Raw genomic sequence first — 18,713 nt, 5'->3', positions numbered from 1 at the left:
TGCAGATCGGCTTTCATGTTGCTCTTATTTATTAACTTTCCTTGGCATTTTTTTGCAACAGGTATGTCAATGGTTGCTCGGCATCGGTCTCGACCATCATATACCGGCCTTCATGCAGCACTCGGTCGAGGGTGGTGCACTGCTACAGCTCGACAAGCCCGATTTCAAGATATTGAACGTGGGCGGAGACGACAAGAAGTTATTAAAACGTAACATTAAGGAACTGCGCCGGCTGAACGAAAAAGAACGCAAACAGAACGAAAAGGAGCGGCGCGAGCGCGAAAAACTGTTCAAAAAAGCAGAAAAGAAAGCTGAAAAGGAGCAAAAAAAGCGATACCAGAAGTAAGGCGGCGCGTGCAAACATTTGGAAGACATGCATTTAGAAGAGAACTCGTTTTATGAGATACGGTTCGGGTAGGGAAAATGGTTACGAAACGCGCCTTTTTGTACTCATTTCCATCGGTTAATTTGGCTGAAGAGCACAAGAAGGAAGGAAGTGTACTCGTGTATAATTGCTAGAATGGTTATGCAAGTATGACAAAAGAGACATTTGCAATGAAACGCTATGCAGGATGCGGAATAAGTATTACTCGCACGATGTATCATGTGTATTGCCCCATATGGTTGTGTTGTTCTCCCCCACACAAAATGCCGAACAGGAAAACAAATCCCATTTAGAACAAAAAAGTGTATTTAGTTAATTGTAAAAGTTACTGTGTTTAGTTTTTTTTTGTGAATAGTATACTAAAGAGGAAGGACGAGATACATATGGAGGTATTTGTTTACCTTTACAAAACATTTTAGTTAGTTTTTTTGTTTTTCCTATGTTTAAGACGTGTGTAGTTTTTTTATTTAAGTTTTCGTTTTAATTATAAAACATATTTTGAGTTCGCGTGTGTTGGCTATAATTTATTTATTTAAATTGATATTGCATGCTACAGCGATTCCCGTGCACTGTGCGGGAAAACCATACTCCGTGTTAAAACTCGCATGCTAAGCAAAAGGTTCTAGAAAAAAATAATAAAAATTAACCATGGTAGCTATGATCAAAAATATCTTTAAAGTAAAGCAATTTACTGCTTCATACTGTACTGGGGCCTGTTGTTTTGGTACCTACTCAGCGTGCAACGGAGAGGCAACCGTAGCACCAGCCGCTTTACATTCGTCTTTGTACTGGGAACGGTTAGATCCGGATAGAAGCGAAACAAAAAGAAAATAGGAAAGAATCTACCTTTCTAGCGATCTGCCGTTAAACAGGATGAAAGTGCACTATTAAGCTTAGTTGAGTAGCGATTTGAGAACTTCGTATGATCATTTATTAATTAAGATCCGCAGGCCAAATGGCGCCACAGACAGAAACAGACAGTGCAACAAGGTACACAAATGTAACGATTGTATGATGTAATCATTATTGATAGAAGAAAACAACTCCAAAACGTAAAGCAAACGCGTGTGCGTGTGGCTGGTTAGTTCGAATGATGGATTGGCAGGTGCCGCCCGTGTGTGAGTGAATGTGTGTCATAAGAATTAATCGGCCCCCAAAAAATACATGGTGGACACGTTGTGCAGCACCGATTTAAACCAAACCGTGCACATCACCAACTTCCTATCCTTCCTCCTCCTTCCGCAAGGAAATGCACTTTCTATCATCGTTGTAGTGAATTAGATTAGGCGGAAATGAAAACAAAAAAATAAATTGTAGTGAAAATGATATTTTTTTTGCAAAACAATTGTAAGTACAGGAGACACATACGCAAGTATAATATGCATAAGTAACGAGTAAATGATTAGTTTGTTTGCAACAACTGGAAGCTGCAGCAATCGGATAAGATTAACGATCACGATAATAAATTGTGACAGTCGATCAGGTTTATCGTTTTTTTTCCTCTTCTTCATGATTGTAATTATTTTTTTCTGTGTTATATCACTTTTTGTTTAATGTTTAAAAATCTTATAAAGGTCTTCCATTTTGTTTGTTTTCCATTTTTCTGCTTTCACATCGAGTTTTTGGAAACATTCCTTTTTGGACATCATCGATGGCAAATTGCGCAACGAGAGTGAAGAATTTTACAAGCTGATAGCGTATGTGCGGTATCCCTGAGGTTGCCTTATTGCGAAGGGGCCCGCCCTATCGGATCGCGCCGCTATGCTACCCATTAACCTTTCGACATATTGTTTCGGGCAGATGTGACGTGGTTTAGCAAGTTTTTATTTTCATCGTTTCTTTGTGTGTGCGTTTTTTTCGTCCTATGAAAACGAACTCTCACAGTGATTTAATTGTTGTGCGTCTGACCCTAAGGACGGTGTCGTCCATCCCATGCCGTCTGGTGGTGTGCTGACGAATCAAATTTGACCTACGGTCGATGTCGATCGTCTGGTGAAGCAATGATTAGACAATAATCTGCTGCTTGTAAAGCGCCGACATGGATGGTAGGCGCAGTTGTGACATGCATTGTTCGAACGGGAAGGAATTCTAAATGCTATACGGCCTTAACATAATTTGCCGCCCATGTCCGGTAGATTTATTTTGCGTATCAACAATTCGATTGATGGACGCTTGTTGGTTGGCTTTAGTTGATTATGCAGCTCTATTTCAAACACGGTTGACATGTTTAGAATGCAAAGCTCCAGCATGAAACCGATCGCATTCATTTTGATTTTGTCCGATAAAGAAGAACACGACCGAGGATGACGAAACATTAAACATTCGTTTAGAAGGCAATGAAATAAATAATAACAACTCAAAGAAAATGTTGATAAAATGAAATACTAAACTTCTAACGCCAAATTATAAAATCAATGATGATTAATACCAAGCAAACCAAACAAAACGCAGGCAAAAACAGACTCGTCGGAAGACAGGGATAGCAACTTAAATGAAGAAACCAGACGAACCGATACAACTATTAGATGGTAAATCGTGAGATAAAACCGAAAACAAACCCCTCAAACACAAACAGTTGTCCAATTTTTGTATTAACCTTTTGAACACATTTTTGCCCCACAGTATAACGTTAGCCTTCCCCCAAAAACACGTGTATGAGATTTTTCCCATTTGTTTGATGATAAACGCTAACGAAAATGGACGAAAATATTATCCCAGAACCAATATCTACACACACAAAAAAATGCTCATTTGATATTAAGTGAATTTAAGCAATTGCTGTAAAGAAAGTAAACGGATCAATGGAACAAACACACAAGGCAGAATCGGAGATCCCTTTAAAATACACATTTTAAGAATAACAAACAAAAGAAATACACGTTTTTACCCTTTTCTTACTTCAATTCTACTACCACAACGCTATCTAGAAAGGAAAGTTAAAATTTACATCATACAAACGCGAAGTAAAAGCATGAAGCAAACCCATAACAGACACATGAATAGAGAAGCCTAACATCGTCAACTGATTGCTGATTGTACTATATCTTCCACCAGTGGCAGAGAGCCTATAAAAGCACCAAGCTAAGGTATAACAAATGATTACTGAAATGAATGTTTGTATACACAAATAAAAATCGAATCGAATATAAATGAATATAAAGAAGTACAACGTTGCTCAACCGATTGGAACCGTTGGTATGTGTGGAAGAGATGAATGTAACGATTCGGAGGCAAAAGAAGGAAACTAATGTGGCAACAGGCTCGTTAAGCTAACAAACAAACATGAAGTATTAAGTATTAATCTGGATAAAAGAAGATATAAATAGAAGCAGAAACATTTACTCTTGTGGAAGTTTGAAAAACGTAAGACATAGAACCGTTTCAAAATGAACGTACACTAATTGGGGAACTAATCGAACGAATGGAAAAAAAAGTTAATGTGAATTCAAACATGATAAAATTAATTCCAAAGTATCATCCACACACAAAAACGAAACCATACTATAAAAACGGCAACAATAAACAACAAACGAAGGTAGTTAAATGGGAAACAAATGGAAGTTTTTATTGTGATTGTGTGATTGTGCGCTCATTGAGTTTGTCGTGTTGATCTTATTCCTTTCGAGTTCCATTAGAATCCCGGATGGTACCGACGACTCTTGTTACCAGTTCACAGATGCGACCCTCCAGTTGCCGGCCAACGTCCACAAACGTTTCGTGACAGTGTTCTTCCTCCTCTTCGTAGCTCATCGTACACATGTTGGTGATGAGGCTGAAGGCGAAGCACGTCATACCGCAGTGCCGTGCCGTAATGATCTCGTGCACGGTCGACATACCAATTGCATCAACGCCCAATAATGCTAGGAGTCGGCCTTCGGCCACCGTTTCAAAGTTGGGTCCACCGACACAACAGTAGACACCTTCGCGCAGGATATTCTGTAGACCGGGCACGTATTTGGCTGCATCTTTAGCTACCTGTAGTATGGTCGGATCGTACGCTTTTGCCATACCGAGAAACCGTGGCCCGAACCGATCATCGTTCGGACCGAGCAGTGGGCAGTTTCCGGCAAAACCCATCAGATTGACATGATCCTTGATAAGCATAATGTCTCCAACGTGAAAGTTGTTGTTGATGGCACCGGCTGCATTGGTGGCGATCAGATGTGTACAGCCGACTAGTCGCATTACTCGCACGGGCATTGAACACTGTAGAAAGAACAGAATTAGAAAAATCGCCGGAGTTACTAAAATTTAAAACCGTTAATTTTTTTTTACCCGCCATATTGAATTTTGAATTGATATGTAGAAGACAACACAACGGGCGTCCATTTGCAACTGTCAAACATTGTTTACGCTTTCGTAGTGATCGAAAAATTAGTTTCGCGTGCAATTTGCAGTGAAATGAGAAAGTTTTGTAGATAAAAACAATGATTCATGTTCGTTTGTTGAAAGAAAAGCTTTACTAAGTTGCGTTACTATTTGTGATTGGTTTTCGTGCCGAATTGGCAGTGTAAGTGGTGAAGACTGAATCACTCTATCATCATTCGTTGTGACTAGTGGTAAAGGCTTCGGGGACGCAGAAGTGTTTTGCTATATATAATGTGTATACTACAGATTGGCTTACCTTTGCCAATGAATATCCCTCGTAGTAATGGAAGCGGCCCTGCATACAAAGGACGGGTACACCGGCCAGAAAGCCAAACACAAGCCGCCCCACGTGCCCAGGTACGGTCGAGATAGGGAAGTGTGGGATCGTCTCATAGTCGAAGCTATCCACGTCGGTCAACTGATCGGCCAGACATCCCAGCCCCGAGCCGCATATGATGCCACACTGGGGACGGATACGCGTGCGGTCCAGCAGATAAGTGGCGATTTCCTGCACCATCTCGTAGCTACCATAGCTGCTGCCGGGTGTGAGGTGGTGATTGTGGACAATAGCAAGAAGAAAAAAAACCCACTGGTCACAAATAGGTGTTTGGTTGATGTTTTAATTGCGACAACGACACGTCCCGAACGAATCGACGCTAATGTTTTGCTGTGCGAGGTAAATGATGATCACTTGTTAAGGCAAGGTAAGTGGTTACCTTTCTTTTTTACTACGCTGATTTATATTGCCCAAAGATGTTGCAAGAATACTAAATGAAAAATCTTCCATTTCTTGAAACCGTATAAAAGCTCACACATGTTTAGTTGAGTTGGAAATTGATTCATAAGTTATAAGAATTATTACATCATGCATGAATGCTGTATTTCTGATCCTTCGTTTTAGATTTGTTCTTCATGCCGTTCATCATTACACATCAAAAACTCTTCATTCCACCTGCTTCTCAAGAAGGTTCAGATGTGCTTAACTTATATTTACTCCTTGTATAAAACATGCTATGCTTCTAAACTCTGCACTGAAAAGAGAAAGTATCTCGATGCATGGTACTAAATGCGTTTTCTGGTCATGCTAATAGTGTGCTCCGACCTTGCCCTAGCACAGCTCTAGACTCATCTAGCTGGATTTCAGTGTGGGTTTCTGTACCCCTCTGTGATACAATTCAAAAACCGTTACAACCAGCTTTTTCCATCAATCATAGGGTGGCCGTTAGACATTCCGGTCGCCTTTTACGGTCTGTTCTTTGTCACAGTGAGATCTTTCGTTGAACGAGTTCTCCGACTACACACTGCAATGCTATTTGTATGCAGTTTTGGAGACACTATTGGTAAGTTGCTCTAGACGTCGATAAGGCGCAACACTCTGTTCGCCATCGTAGGCTGATAGCTAGATTAAACACTTTATATGTACCCAGCATGGTCCTGCACAGGGTTGTGCAATCCGTTGGTCCGCTTGCCTGGTGGTTTGGTTCTAGCAGCCAGCTGTTGTCCGTTGCCATTTTCGCTAACACTCGTACGATTCATTTTAGTACGGACTAGATTTTTAACCAAATGTACACTTTCTTTCGTTTTCTTTGTGAAGCACTATATTGCTCTGAAGTTACAGATCTTCACTGTACACAAAATTGGAATTAAAAGCAAAGGTAAACTTCACGTTGGTACACTTGTACACTTTGTCGACAGTACGTTCGAAACACGTAGTGTATGATCGTCTGAACGTGCGCGGTGCCCGATCGAATGCAAGTGACTGAATAATGGATGGTGGAATAGTGGCCGTTGGGACTGGTCCAGCGAACTTTGTATTGGTGTTTGTGATACGAGATGATACGACCGGTGAGATGATTTCGAATGCGAAGCGTGGAATGTTATGGCTTCAGAACAAACACAGCCTCCAGTGTTATGTGATCCACGATGCCATTTTTCCGAGAATTTGTCCGCGAGCAGATTATATGTAATGTTTTTTTTTTCGATGAAATATTTCACTATTTAAAAATATTGTTTGAAAAAAACACAATATTGTTTTACGATTCAAACGATTACGAAACAAATTTGGTAGTAAAATGTTTCCCCCTACGTTTCTGCATTTTAGCTAGCAATAATAATTTTATAGCATTTATAACTAAATTTATAGCACGCTGCACAAGTTACCATAATCGGATGGAAAAGTGACTGGAACTCGTTACAATCACTGTTCTTGATTCTTCTGTATTGTTCCTCTTTCAGCAAATTCATTTTTTTTTCATAAAGGAACTGATTCCAGTGTTTCATTCATATGGACTCTTTTTATCCTTTCCGACCGAGCTGGGTAAAATGGCTAATTTAATGGCATCATCAGAAACAATTGCTTCCGTCGGTGAGGTTGATATGATCGCGCGGTAAAAGAGATATGCGCACGATCAGTGCGAGTTGGCAGAAAATCAGCTGCTACATATGATGCGTAAATGGTTTCAATGGAACATTAAAGCACGGTACAGCTGAAAAGATAAAAGCGGTTTGTGATGCGCTTTGTGGTTCATTTTTTCGCGTCCCCTCAATCCGGGGTCATTGTCAATGCGCTGTGGGTCACAGTGGTGTTGCAATTGAGTTAACGTTGAGAGAGCCTATCAATTGGAATGCATTACATTTTAACTTCTGGTCTATTTTGTTAAATAGATACTATCTCTTTCTCGAGATTAATTAAATTATTGAGTGTTTGTTAATAAAAAATTGTTTATTTTAAGCATTACTCACAGATCGTCGGTACAACTTGTAAAAATGACCTATTTTGTAGTAAAAATTTGATCGTTTTCTCTATATACTATAGCACATATAAGGTTCTTGGGAGTTACATATATCTATCTATATTACGATTAGGTTTACTTTACCTAAAACTAAATCGATAATTGGTTTACCTAATTAAAATTGACGCTTACAGCTACTTTTTGAGTTAAAAACCTACTTTACGATCATTTTCGCCTTGTTTCCCGACATTGCACTTTCTCACTTCGGAACACGCTTTACATTATTTTCACACCTAAACACCTACTTCTTAGTTTCGTAGTGAATATGCTTCACGATGCGGCTAACAAAGTCGCCTAGTGTCTTCTCCCGGTTCTTGCCGACCCCAACAATACTATCGTGACAGTGCTCTTCCTCCTCTTCGTAGCTCATCGTGCACATGTTGGTGATGAGGCTGAAGGCAAGGCACGTCATACCGCAGTGGCGTGCCGTGATGATTTCGTGCACGGTCGACATACCAATAGCATCGACACCGAGCATGGCCAGCATCTTCACCTCGGCAACCGTTTCAAAGTTGGGCCCACCGAGACACGTGTAAACGCCTTCCCGCAGCTCATTCTCGATGCCGATTTGACGAGCGATCACTTTAGCCGTCTGGATAAGCTTAGGATCGTACGTGTTGGCCATACCGAAGAACCGTGGTCCAAAGCGTTCATCGTTCGGTCCCTGCAGCGGATTGTTGCCGGCGAATCCCATCAGATTGATGTGATCCTTGATGAGCATGATGTCCCCAACGCGATACTTGGGATTTGCACCACCAGCTGCATTGGTAGCGATCAGATGTGTGCAACCGATCAGATGCATTACACGCACGGGCATGGAACACTGCAGGGCGAAAGAAAACGGTTAGTTTTGGTGTGTGCTCTTTGCTATGGTGGTGTAATGCTTACCTTTGCGAGCGGATATCCTTCGTAGTGATGGAAACGGCCTTGCATGCACATCACCGGTACACCGGCCAGATAACCGAACACAAGCCGTCCAACATGACCGGCCACAGTAGAGACAGGGAAGTGTGGGATCGTCTCATAATCGAAGCTATCCACATCGGTCAGCTGATCGGCCAGCGTACCCAACCCGGATCCACAAATGATTCCAACCTTCGGGCGGAGTTCCGTGCGTGCCAGGAGATAATTTGCGATTTCCTGCAGCGTGTCGTAGGTGTACCTATGTCGGGTGAGACAAGCGAAAGGAAAACGATTAACGTTAAGGTTCAGCAAAGAGTGATCAATGAATCGAAGGTTGTATCGGAGTTACGAATGAATTGCTGGAAGGGTAATAAGAATCGAAGGATATTCAAACAATCTACGAAATGCTAAAGCTTTCACTGAAGAATTGCGTTCTAAATGTTGCGGCAAAAAGAAAGCTGTACAAGCCAAGTTGTTTAAAATGCGTGAAGAGGAATACCACTCTTCACCTGGCTTTCGAAGGCTGGGCAAATAAATTACGCTGCACCGCTCGTTATCAGCCAGCGACGAAACCGTTTTCCCACCGACACCCGTGTTGTCAGTAGACGTCAACGCGCCTAGCGATGACCCTGCTGATCGGTTCGTGGGGGCACGATCGTCAAACACCAGGCTGTAGTCAATCGGCAACAATCGGTGGAGCAGCGCCACTACTTTCGAACACAATTGTCTTCGGCCACTCCATTGATCTGTGTCAGTACAGAAGTGCAGAAACATAAATTAGAGAAGCTGCGCAAAGCTTGTTATTCCGTTCGAATACACGAACATTCTCGATGATAGCTGATAAGGGTGAGCGACGAATCAATTCGAGAGTTACCATAATCATGTATTTGCGAATGTCGCATCATTTGATGTTGGTGTTGGTGCCGTAAATTCCGTGCTGATAATTTCATGGCGACGAGTTCATGGGAAAAATCGTTTCGTTCTCCGAAGGTTTAGACAGTGACCTAACGGGTCACTGATGGACTAGAAAAGTAGGTAATAACAATTGTTCGGCAAATTGTTGTGTTGAAGTACCACCGAGAAGAGTAGAAAGCCAGTCAGTACGCTTATCATGTTGAAGACATTCGATCAAGGATTTCTATTTACAAAATCTAGAGTTTCTGTATCATTACCAAAAGTAATTTTCTGCATAGTATTTATATTCACTTTTACAACATCTAACCAGCCTAACCAAGAACTTAGAAGGGCCGATAGACCATATTAATCACTGGTCGTCAGTTTACCCATCTTAAGAAGGTACTACGTGCAATTTCACCACGCCTGCACTTGCATGTTTTCCATGGCCCAAAACCGTATCGGATCATCTTTCCCGCTACGTACAACCGCTCTGGCCAGTCGGTGCCGGTTGGTTCCGGTTTCGGACAGAAGCCATTCGTGGTGTGACAAAAGTTCACCATCACGCCCAACTAACTTACCCAACGTGCTCGGTGCGTGGCATATGGAAGGGACCGCTCGTTGCTCCCTTCTGCTGGAAGGTTTCAGCAGCCGGCAACGAATCGTAACCATTCCGGTTCACGCTCGCATGTCCATTTTGGTGATGATGACCGTTCGAATGTGCTGTAGGAGCACCGTTCGAAACACCGTTCGGTACGTTGCCATTTTGAAGGTAACCGAATTTACTCATTTTCGAAAGACTAAGTACCGCTTATCACTTTTTGGTGTTGTTATATTTTGTAGAACGGATAGAGTTTAGTAAAATCTATTCGCTGAAGAGACACTCTTCAATCACTTTTAAAATTACACTGCCAAACTTAATAAAATTGAACGAAAAAGTGACAAGCTCTTAATAGTATCAACTTTTAAATCAGAAAAAAAACTAAAGGACCAACACTGAACAAGATTCGTGTCGCCCGTGTGCTTCCTTGTTACTGAACCGTACACTGTCGCACCTCGATCACTAGTGACGGTACGCTTTGCCGGTTGATAGCATAAAACCTCCATCGCTGGACGATGCCGATGGCGCATGTTTTCGCGTGACAGACTCAAGACGATGGTATTTGGGAGGCGCCGGTTGGAGACGAGCGTCCGAGAGTAATGTTTGCGCTGATTGCAGCGGTGGAAAGTTAAGGGCGAGTGGGCAGCATGTCGGGAGCGGTAAGAGGATAAGGGTAATTATGAAAAGATGATGACGCTCTTAAGTAATGGTGTTGTTGTTTCCATTGAGCGAGCGGTGGTCAACATGCCTGCCAAAGGGATCGACGATGCGTTTAAATGGATGCATCTCAAAAACAGGTAGCACTGTGCCGTAGTTTTACACCCATGAAACCATTCGTTGGCAGAGATGGAATTCAGTTTGAAGTGTTGGTGGCACGCGCTGTACAGGAAGTGTGTGACGCATGATACAGTTGTTGTTTGTTCGCAACCGTGTTGCTCTGCTTGAACGAGTTTTATGTTAAGAAAACTGTTCAGCTGTTACCGGTGATAAATCCGATTGTCCGAGTGGTATTTAATAGTTGCGAATTTTAAAACTCTTTGTTTTGTTCTAAAGCTTGCGATTGCTCTTTGTCTGTCGTGCATTTAGCGATCCCCTTTTGATCAACAACAGAGGCGGAAATGAATTAAATGAAGCAAAAAAAAATCAACTCAGTGCAAAAAGTTATGCCGGTTTACTTCGTACTAGAATGTCCCAGTTGTTTGCAACTAGCGTACAACAAAATACTGGTTCTTGGTGGTAGACGGAGAAGGGTTAAGAAGGGTCTGGAGGATCAACAAAATAACATGTTGTTGTGCAAGATGAAGACGTCACGCGATCATCAATGTTCAGCTAAACGCCAACGATAAGGACTAGTAATAGAAACATATATTACTCTATATATTGCTATCATTCTGAAACAGGTCAAGGCTGCAGTAAAAAAATACATTAAAACGTCTCTAAAAAATATGCAAAAATCGCAAACACACCAACACGTGATCGGGATGTGTTTTGTGTGGTGTCTTATTGTTTCGTTTGTAATGCTGAAAAAATTATTATGGCTTTGAATGATCAGCAATAGTACCAGAATTAACATCGTAGCCTCCTATCTATGCGATCGATCAACCGGAGAGGATCGTTTAGTAAACAACAAACTAACCAGGGGGTCATCATACAGAAGAATGCTTTCATGATGATGATGATCGCGAGCAAAACAAGGATTGCGATCAGGAAACAAAACAAGGTGATGCAATAAATTGGTTTGTTTTCAATGATTCCCTTACCAAGCGACACGAGACAACAAGACGATTTGAAAGATCGAGACGGCTGAAATCCTTTTTTTTCATCAGTACTGATTGTATTATTATTTACTTTCTTTTCTTGTAGCTATTTTACAATTTTAGGGGCCCGGAAAAGATTGCCCCACTGTTCCAGAAAGAATGATCACAACTTGCGATAATGGTCCATAGTGGTTTAGTTTTGTTAAAACTCTTTTGTTTACTGTTGTTTGCTTAGGCTGATTACCATCACATGCAGTGGAAAGTGTCCTCTTTCAGGAAGCAACAGCCTCATGCCATGCTCAATTAAGAGACTTCACCAATATCTTCAATTCGCCTGTGCAGTCTTTAGACACTGACTGCGACACTGTTGGATACAGGGCCCCAGCTGTATATGTTGCCAAGCCCTTCACCCGACTGGTGTAATGTAATTTGTGCACCAACAACTACTACCTAGTAACCAAGCAAATGACCATGATTGGGGCTTGTTTGTGATCAGGGTGGTGGTGATTGCCATTCGTCCACAGACAGCACTACTCCCTCTGTCCAATGCAATTCTGATCCGGAGCAAATTGAGTGTGAATCGAACACTGGCACACCATTGGGTCGCTTGTTTCAATAGCTTTCTGATGCTGCCCTGGTGCAGATGATTGATAGAGATGCAACTACAAATGTGCATCGCTACGATTTGTTTTGCATGGCCTTGGCCTGTCTCTTTTAAATTCCAAAACCTTGAGGGGACACCGTAGGCAATGTGCAAAGCAGTTTAATTATCTCAACTATCACTACACAATTTGCACTGCTGGTTACGACAGTTCCACATTCACATTCCGTTAGCAAACCATGTTTTTCTCCACTTTCTTTGCATTTAGTTTTCATACTTACATTCTGCTCATACCCTGCTTGCTATCGATGAAGGCTGCCATTTGTACTATAAATCACAGATATGTTTCACACCGTTTGACAGAGTTGATTTCGGGAAAATGGTAACTTTAATTCACTTTTTTCCGTTACAGGAAGCAAATCGAGGAGCTGTAATGCGTTCAGTTAGATTATCTATAGCTTAGTGAAATCACTTTCACGTACGATCTTATATTTATAAGACCCGTGCATGGGTGCAATCGTATTCTTGATCAAGTTTACAAAACTCGTAAACCTATTTGTTTAACTTTTTGTTACCATTCACTTCACGCTCTTGTACACATGATGATGGTTCGGTGGAGCTGGTTTCGTTCGTTCGAAGATCATCCCATGGCAGGAAAAGTGGAGAAGCGGGTAAATTCTCAGCAAACTCTCTAGACAATCCGAAAAACACCAAGCCAAGCGATGGATTCTGTCTAGCCATAAACGGAAGACGGAGAGCATTAGACCGTTGGTGGGTGAAAGTATAAGGCAGGGAATCAAATCAAAAACAATCGATCGTGTATTGAGTATGTGAGTTGGTAGTAATCGGCACGACCGCATGGTTACCATCGACGATGACATCGGATCGTACGACGCGGCAGGGTGGGCATGGACTCGCATCCAGCAACGTACGTACGTCAGCAGGCATCCAAACGTTTGTGTTGTAGCCAACGACGATGGTTGCTCCCCGCCAAACTCACCCACTGATAAGAAATGATCAGTCAGGACGGTGAGAAGATTCTCCAGAGTTGTCTAGGTTTCTTTCACTGGGGTGTTAGTAGGTGAGTGTGTGAGCTCAAGGCGGATGAGACGGGTTTGAGGTTTCCAATGACGGCGGAAACACGTTACAAGTCTCGCGACTCCAACTGATACCGATGGTTGTTAACGCAAGAAGTGATAATGTTTATGGCTATGATGGAAAACAAGCCACAAGAACCGGACGGACATAAAACGAAACCCGCAAGATCCCGGGAAAGGATCCTTGATCATAAAGAATCTTCAAATTGTCCGTAAAAATGATTTTCCCGTTTAACAACCCCTGCTGATTGCCGTTGCTCTTTAACATGGCTCATTAAGCGCGCGAGTGCATCGCAAGATCTGCACTTCCAGGGACACTATGCGGGCTATGGGCTACGATCGTGCTTCTTATTGTGCCAGCTGGAAACAGCAACCATGTTGAACAACGGGTTTGCCATTTCGCGACCGTTGCCTTATCAAAAAACCCAGCCCAAATAACGATCGTCCGAAACATCGAGAGAGTGTACGAACTTTTATAACAAATGTTCCGCGAACAAAAAAAACAGTTTTTTTTCTCAAAATACTCAAAACAGGAAAACAGAATACTACTGTTTTTGTGACCTCTTTCATCACGCGCTGCACACGAGTTTACGATAGGAACTAAAACGTGCCACATGAAGATGAAATATTCGGTTCTACATTGAATCTTTTTCTTCCTCTTGTTGTGCTTTGTTTTTGGGGGTTTCCAACTCGCTCATTGCCACTCTGGAAATGCTGCATTTGATGTGATCATATTTAGATCATCGTCCACTTCCACAAAGCAGTAAACAAACGTTCGCATAGTACTCAAGGGATTATCTGCGCTACTCAACGCAAGAACTGATGACGATAGTAATGGCGAACATACTTTGTCGTAAACATCTTCGACTTTGATACCACAATTTCGAAGTGCGTAACGTCTAAGGGAATCAAGACTCGGGAGAAGTAGTTAAAGTAGATTTTCACTCTGTGCTAAAATGGGGCTAAACGTAATATTCAAATGAATAAAACCCTTTTTCTTGTAATGTAATCATTCCGGTCCGCGATCGAGTGTTAATGTCAACCTACTTTACCGAGAATACGAATTTTGTATCACGCTTCAAGAATTTACTAAGTCATTTCTTTCCCGATGGTGGATAAATTTATGTAAAATAAAAAAAGCCAAATTATTTACTGCTAGACATGTTTGTTTCACATTTCTATTCAACATTAGGTCCATATGGATTCATATTCAACTGTTATGTTTTTCTGCCTCTCTCTCATTGTTTTCCTCTCTGAAACTAAGTACTTCATTTCTTTTGATTGCATGTAGTGTGTACTAAAAATACAAGCGTGCGCCTGGTAGTGTGCATGTGTATACAAGGACACGGTTCGGTGCAAACAGTGCAAGATGAAAAATCACTACTCGTACAATAAAGAGGACACAGTTGCCCGGGAAAACTGGGTTTGGAAAAATGTTACGTTCCAATGTTTCTCCTGTTTGGCTTGCCATTGCCACCTCAACACCCGTATTGGCCAAATGCTCTCTGGCGCTTCTCCTTCCATTATATCGAATTGTTATCATTATCGTTTGTTGGACTTGCCTTTACTTATTCTATCATTACTATTATTAAGCTGTTTGAATATCTGCTTCCATTTACTACCTAGTACAGTGACAGTCTATGAGGAGAAAAGGAAAACATACAACATTGAAGTAACACAAAGCTATTGGAACAAGGTTTTTGGTATGAGATCACAAAATCACATGTTTTGGAATGTGGCCTCCGCCTTCCGCTGGATGGATGTCACTTCCTCTTTAACGATGCTTAACGCCTTCCGACTCCTGTCCCGCAGGCGGAGAGTATAATTTCGGTAGCTCCGATTCGAGTCGCAACAGCTGGACGTAGGTTTTCAGCTTCATGGTCGCACCCGGTCCAACGCCCACACCTGCTCCCATCCCGTCTGCATCGCTGACGGTGGTTTTGACGAAGGTCGAATAATACGACACAAGCTCCTGCGAACCATCGTCGTCCAGATCGGCGATTAGTAGCGAGTTTTCCTGATAATTCAAATCGGGCTGACAGAGCACATCCGTCGGATCGCCATTGACCGCCTCGCGGCAGAACTGGATCACATTGCTTTGGCTGGTGTTTTCGATTTTGATGTAGCTCGAGTTGAACACGATCAGCTTGATCGTTTCCTTGAGGAAGCGCATACGCGTGCGAAACACACCGGATGGTCGCGAAGAGGACGATGATTGATTTTGGCCTCGTGTTAAAACAATTGTTCTCGAGATGGCGTCCAGTCCGGGCGGTCCTATCCAGGGCTGCTGAGGGTTGAAATTTTGCTTGCTGTCGTTTTTACGTCTGCGGAACATCGTACGCTTGAATCGTGAGCTACGATTGTCCGGATCACGCTGACTCCACTCCCAGAACTTGATCACGAAACCGTACATGGTGGAGCGATTGTCGGTACCGAAGTTCGAAAAGCTTAATCGTACCGGTTGCATACCGTACAGCTGACGACCTGATACGTTCCACAGTAATTCACCGGTTGACTCCTCCGTCAGTAGCACAGAGGTGGAACAATTCTCCGGACATTTACCGCGATTTTCGACCACTAATTGTTTCCCTCCTACGTTTGTAATCGTGCGCTGTTTCTCGGTGTTACGCCTTTGGCCAAAGAACTTGTGCTGGGGCAGATCCGTAGGCATTCGTCGAACCACACGCATATCCAGTGCCTTTCGATGAATGAGTTTGTACAGCTCGGGTAGTGATTTGGCTTTCTGCTGTTCAGATTTCTCCTTGACGCAGTTAAACTTTACGTTCAGTTCCTCGTCCAGCATAAGCTTGTGGACGTACAGACACTCTTTAACTGCGTACGAATCACCGATTGTGACGCCCTTCCGACCAGATATCATAACCAGACGGTTATGTTTGGTTTCGCTCGAACTCGTTACGAACAGTAGATCGTGCACTCCGTCCCCGTCGACGTCTGGTATGAGCAGTGGGAAGTCTAGCATGTCGTTCTGTTTACCACTGTTGCTTCTCTTATTGTATCCTTCCGCGTGCCACAACCACTCTCCCGACAGCGGATCGGTACACTCCAACTGACCGTACTCGTCAAGTATCAGACAATCTGGAGCCCCGCTACGATCTGCATCTAGCAAGGTGCAATCGATGCTCTTCGGTTCGTTTATCATCTGATCGTACCAAGCGACCTTTCCGGAGCTACCGACCAGGGAAATGATCCCGTTCCGTCTTCTGTACGACTCATCAAACTCTGGAAACAGCTTATCGCCTCGGTACATGAAGACAAGGTTCTTACTCTTTCCATGCACACCCTCGACAACGTTTATCACACCTTTCAGTTCAATTTTCTCGTAATTTCGTATCCAGTTTTGCGTTTTTACCCGTTCACCACTGGAAGAAAAAGGTACGACACAATGAACAAACTTTGAAGTATGGGGACAATGTTTGTAGTAACTTACCGCGCTGGACAAGACAGTTCATCCGAACATGGAATAATCCAAAGAAACACTACCACGGCCAAGAAACATATGACCAGCGATGCCACGAAGCAACATTTCCTCGGGAAGGACATCTTACGATCCGGAATGGTACCGGCCTCGTGCAAAATGGCCACATTATCCGGATGGAATACGCCACTTGCATCCTCCACATCGCTAGGGCTCGGTGGATAACCGCCGTTATATAGAGCGGCACCGCCATTCTCGGTTCCTGCAGCAGACCGAAGCTCCGCCACCGGTCGTCCCTTCATACCGTTCATCATGATCGCTGTCACAACACCACCACCGCTCCCACCCCTAGTACTGCCGCTAAACGTGCGTTCCGATATTCGACGGACAGTTATCGTAGTACGGCGTAGTAGCTCTTCTTCACTTTCTGAATCGGTCAGTGTCGTCTGTGGAAGAGGGGAGTATATACCACCGGACGAATCACTATTGGGCATGCTATGGAGAGACACTGGTGGCGTGTGTGAACGGGATGGAATTCATGCAAAAGTAAATTAATTGCTGCTAGCGTTACCGAGTAGGTCATTGGTCGTCCTTTAATTACCGTTTGGAGACGTGCGTAGACGTTGTTCCCTGGAATGTATTCCAACAGCGAGCGAAATGTTTGTGGTTGGGTTGCAAATTTACGACCAGCGATGTGGTTCCGCTGGGCGCTTGATGACCACCCTCCACCCGGACTCCATCTTCACCCGCAGTATGTTTTTAATTCGATCGAATCTAATCAAATTTAGGCTTTCTCACAAATGAACTTGTTTATTATTCACACAATAGAGGATAACTCTAAGCAATTGGCAAGTTGTATCGCTGTGTTTTTACTTTTCCTGACAAATTTCGTGATCATGCGTGGAAGCAAAAATTTGAATTTCTTCTTTTTGTTCTTCCGCGAAGGCATTCTGCGTTCGCGCGCCGAGTGATACAGAAACATTATACATATTTCTACGGATATGTATCATGTCTGATATATGTGAATTGTGCATTAGAATGATAATTGTCCTCAATATATGTACATTCGAATTTATTGGCAAACAGAATAAGAAAATGAAATTAAAATAAATTGTAATATACTGTAGTGTCAGGTCCGCAACCGGTATCATTGTGAAGAGCTTTCGAAATGTCAGAGTGAATTATGACCATTGGACATGACAGTGTGCTGCGCAACTGTCATGCTGAATAAAGATATTCGTTATTGGATCGTTGTACAAGCAACATCTTCCGTTCTTCCGTTCTTCCGTTCTGTCTTCCGTTCTTCCGTTATACCTTCCGTCTTTGTTATTAGGCTACCAAAGCCTCCTTCCGAAAAGTTAAATCTTCCGTAATACATCCGTATTACATCTCAGAAGTGGGATTCGCCCCGTGCTGCCGTTGTGTCATCTTGGTTTAGATCATGCCTGGCCGTGATGAAATGTTGGGCGTTCTGTCGGATGCGGGGATTGTGGTTCCCCCTTCCGCTACCGTTGCCCAGATCCGGAGATTGTTTGCCGAAATTATGGGAATTGACGCCACACCGATACCAGACGAGGAACCAGCTGCCGAAGCGCCTTTGACCGATGCTCCTACCACGTGCCTGTCCGCCATTTTGGACGCTTCGAGTGCTACACCCGTGAAGTGCGATGCCGCCATTTTGGACGCCTCGAGTGCCACACTTGCGAAGCGCGATGCCGCCATTTTGGACGCCTCGAGTGCCACACTCGCGAAGCGTGATGTCGCCATTTTGGACGCTTCAAGTGTTACCCCCGTAAAGTGCGGTGTTGCCATGTTGGACGCTACCGAAGCGGAGCGTGTTGATATCGATAGTGCGGCCAAAGAATGTAACCCGACTAAC

At 43.1% G+C, this 18,713-nt stretch overlaps 4 protein-coding genes across 15 annotated transcripts in view; 1 reads left to right on the top strand and 3 right to left on the bottom strand.

Moving 5' to 3' along the window:
- Positions 1 to 1,871, top strand: part of LOC125769261 (neurabin-1) — a 59,435-nt gene extending 57,564 nt beyond the window's left edge. For all 8 annotated transcript variants that reach the window (XM_049437889.1, XM_049437888.1, XM_049437892.1 and 5 more), the window contains one exon: positions 62 to 1,871. In XM_049437889.1, coding sequence (XP_049293846.1) covers positions 62 to 346 — 285 coding nt within the window. In that variant the 3' untranslated portion in view covers positions 347 to 1,871. The remainder of the gene's footprint in view (positions 1 to 61) is intronic.
- Positions 1,872 to 3,924: 2,053 nt separating this feature from the next.
- LOC125769296 (purine nucleoside phosphorylase-like) lies at positions 3,925 to 6,770 on the bottom strand. 2 transcript variants are annotated; one of them, XM_049437965.1, is made up of 3 exons: positions 6,177 to 6,770; positions 5,010 to 5,289; positions 3,925 to 4,591 (listed from the first exon to the last, which is right to left on the bottom strand). In XM_049437965.1, exons 1-3 carry the CDS (start codon positions 6,287 to 6,289, stop codon positions 3,998 to 4,000), a joined length of 987 nt encoding a protein of 328 aa, XP_049293922.1. In that variant the 5' UTR covers positions 6,290 to 6,770; the 3' UTR covers positions 3,925 to 3,997. The 2 variants fall into 2 exon arrangements, with proteins under 2 accessions (XP_049293922.1, XP_049293923.1); XM_049437966.1 differs by having other exon boundaries at positions 5,010 to 5,286; positions 6,177 to 6,742.
- Positions 6,771 to 7,456: 686 nt separating this feature from the next.
- LOC125769292 (purine nucleoside phosphorylase) lies at positions 7,457 to 12,787 on the bottom strand. 2 transcript variants are annotated; one of them, XM_049437955.1, is made up of 3 exons: positions 12,583 to 12,787; positions 8,434 to 8,707; positions 7,457 to 8,368 (listed from the first exon to the last, which is right to left on the bottom strand). In XM_049437955.1, the coding sequence occupies exons 1-3, from the start codon at positions 12,621 to 12,623 to the stop codon at positions 7,787 to 7,789; spliced, it is 897 nt and encodes a 298-aa protein (XP_049293912.1). In that variant the 5' UTR covers positions 12,624 to 12,787; the 3' UTR covers positions 7,457 to 7,786. The 2 variants fall into 2 exon arrangements, with proteins under 2 accessions (XP_049293912.1, XP_049293911.1); XM_049437954.1 differs by lacking the exon at positions 12,583 to 12,787 and adding an exon at positions 9,924 to 12,559.
- A 1,814-nt stretch (positions 12,788 to 14,601) lies between these two features.
- On the bottom strand, positions 14,602 to 17,762 carry LOC125769276 (uncharacterized). 3 transcript variants are annotated; one of them, XM_049437934.1, is made up of 3 exons: positions 17,406 to 17,762; positions 16,847 to 17,280; positions 14,602 to 16,778 (listed from the first exon to the last, which is right to left on the bottom strand). In XM_049437934.1, the coding sequence occupies exons 1-3, from the start codon at positions 17,415 to 17,417 to the stop codon at positions 15,173 to 15,175; spliced, it is 2,052 nt and encodes a 683-aa protein (XP_049293891.1). In that variant the 5' UTR covers positions 17,418 to 17,762; the 3' UTR covers positions 14,602 to 15,172. The 3 variants fall into 3 exon arrangements, with proteins under 3 accessions (XP_049293891.1, XP_049293890.1, XP_049293892.1); XM_049437933.1 differs by having other exon boundaries at positions 16,847 to 17,342; positions 17,436 to 17,760; XM_049437935.1 differs by having other exon boundaries at positions 17,436 to 17,759.
- Positions 17,763 to 18,713: the final 951 nt, after the last annotated feature.

The sequence above is a fragment of the Anopheles funestus genome, chromosome 3RL (assembly GCF_943734845.2).
Source record: "Anopheles funestus chromosome 3RL, idAnoFuneDA-416_04, whole genome shotgun sequence".
NCBI lineage: Eukaryota > Metazoa > Arthropoda > Insecta > Diptera > Culicidae > Anopheles > Anopheles funestus.
This window is presented reverse-complemented; position numbering and strand designations above follow the sequence as displayed.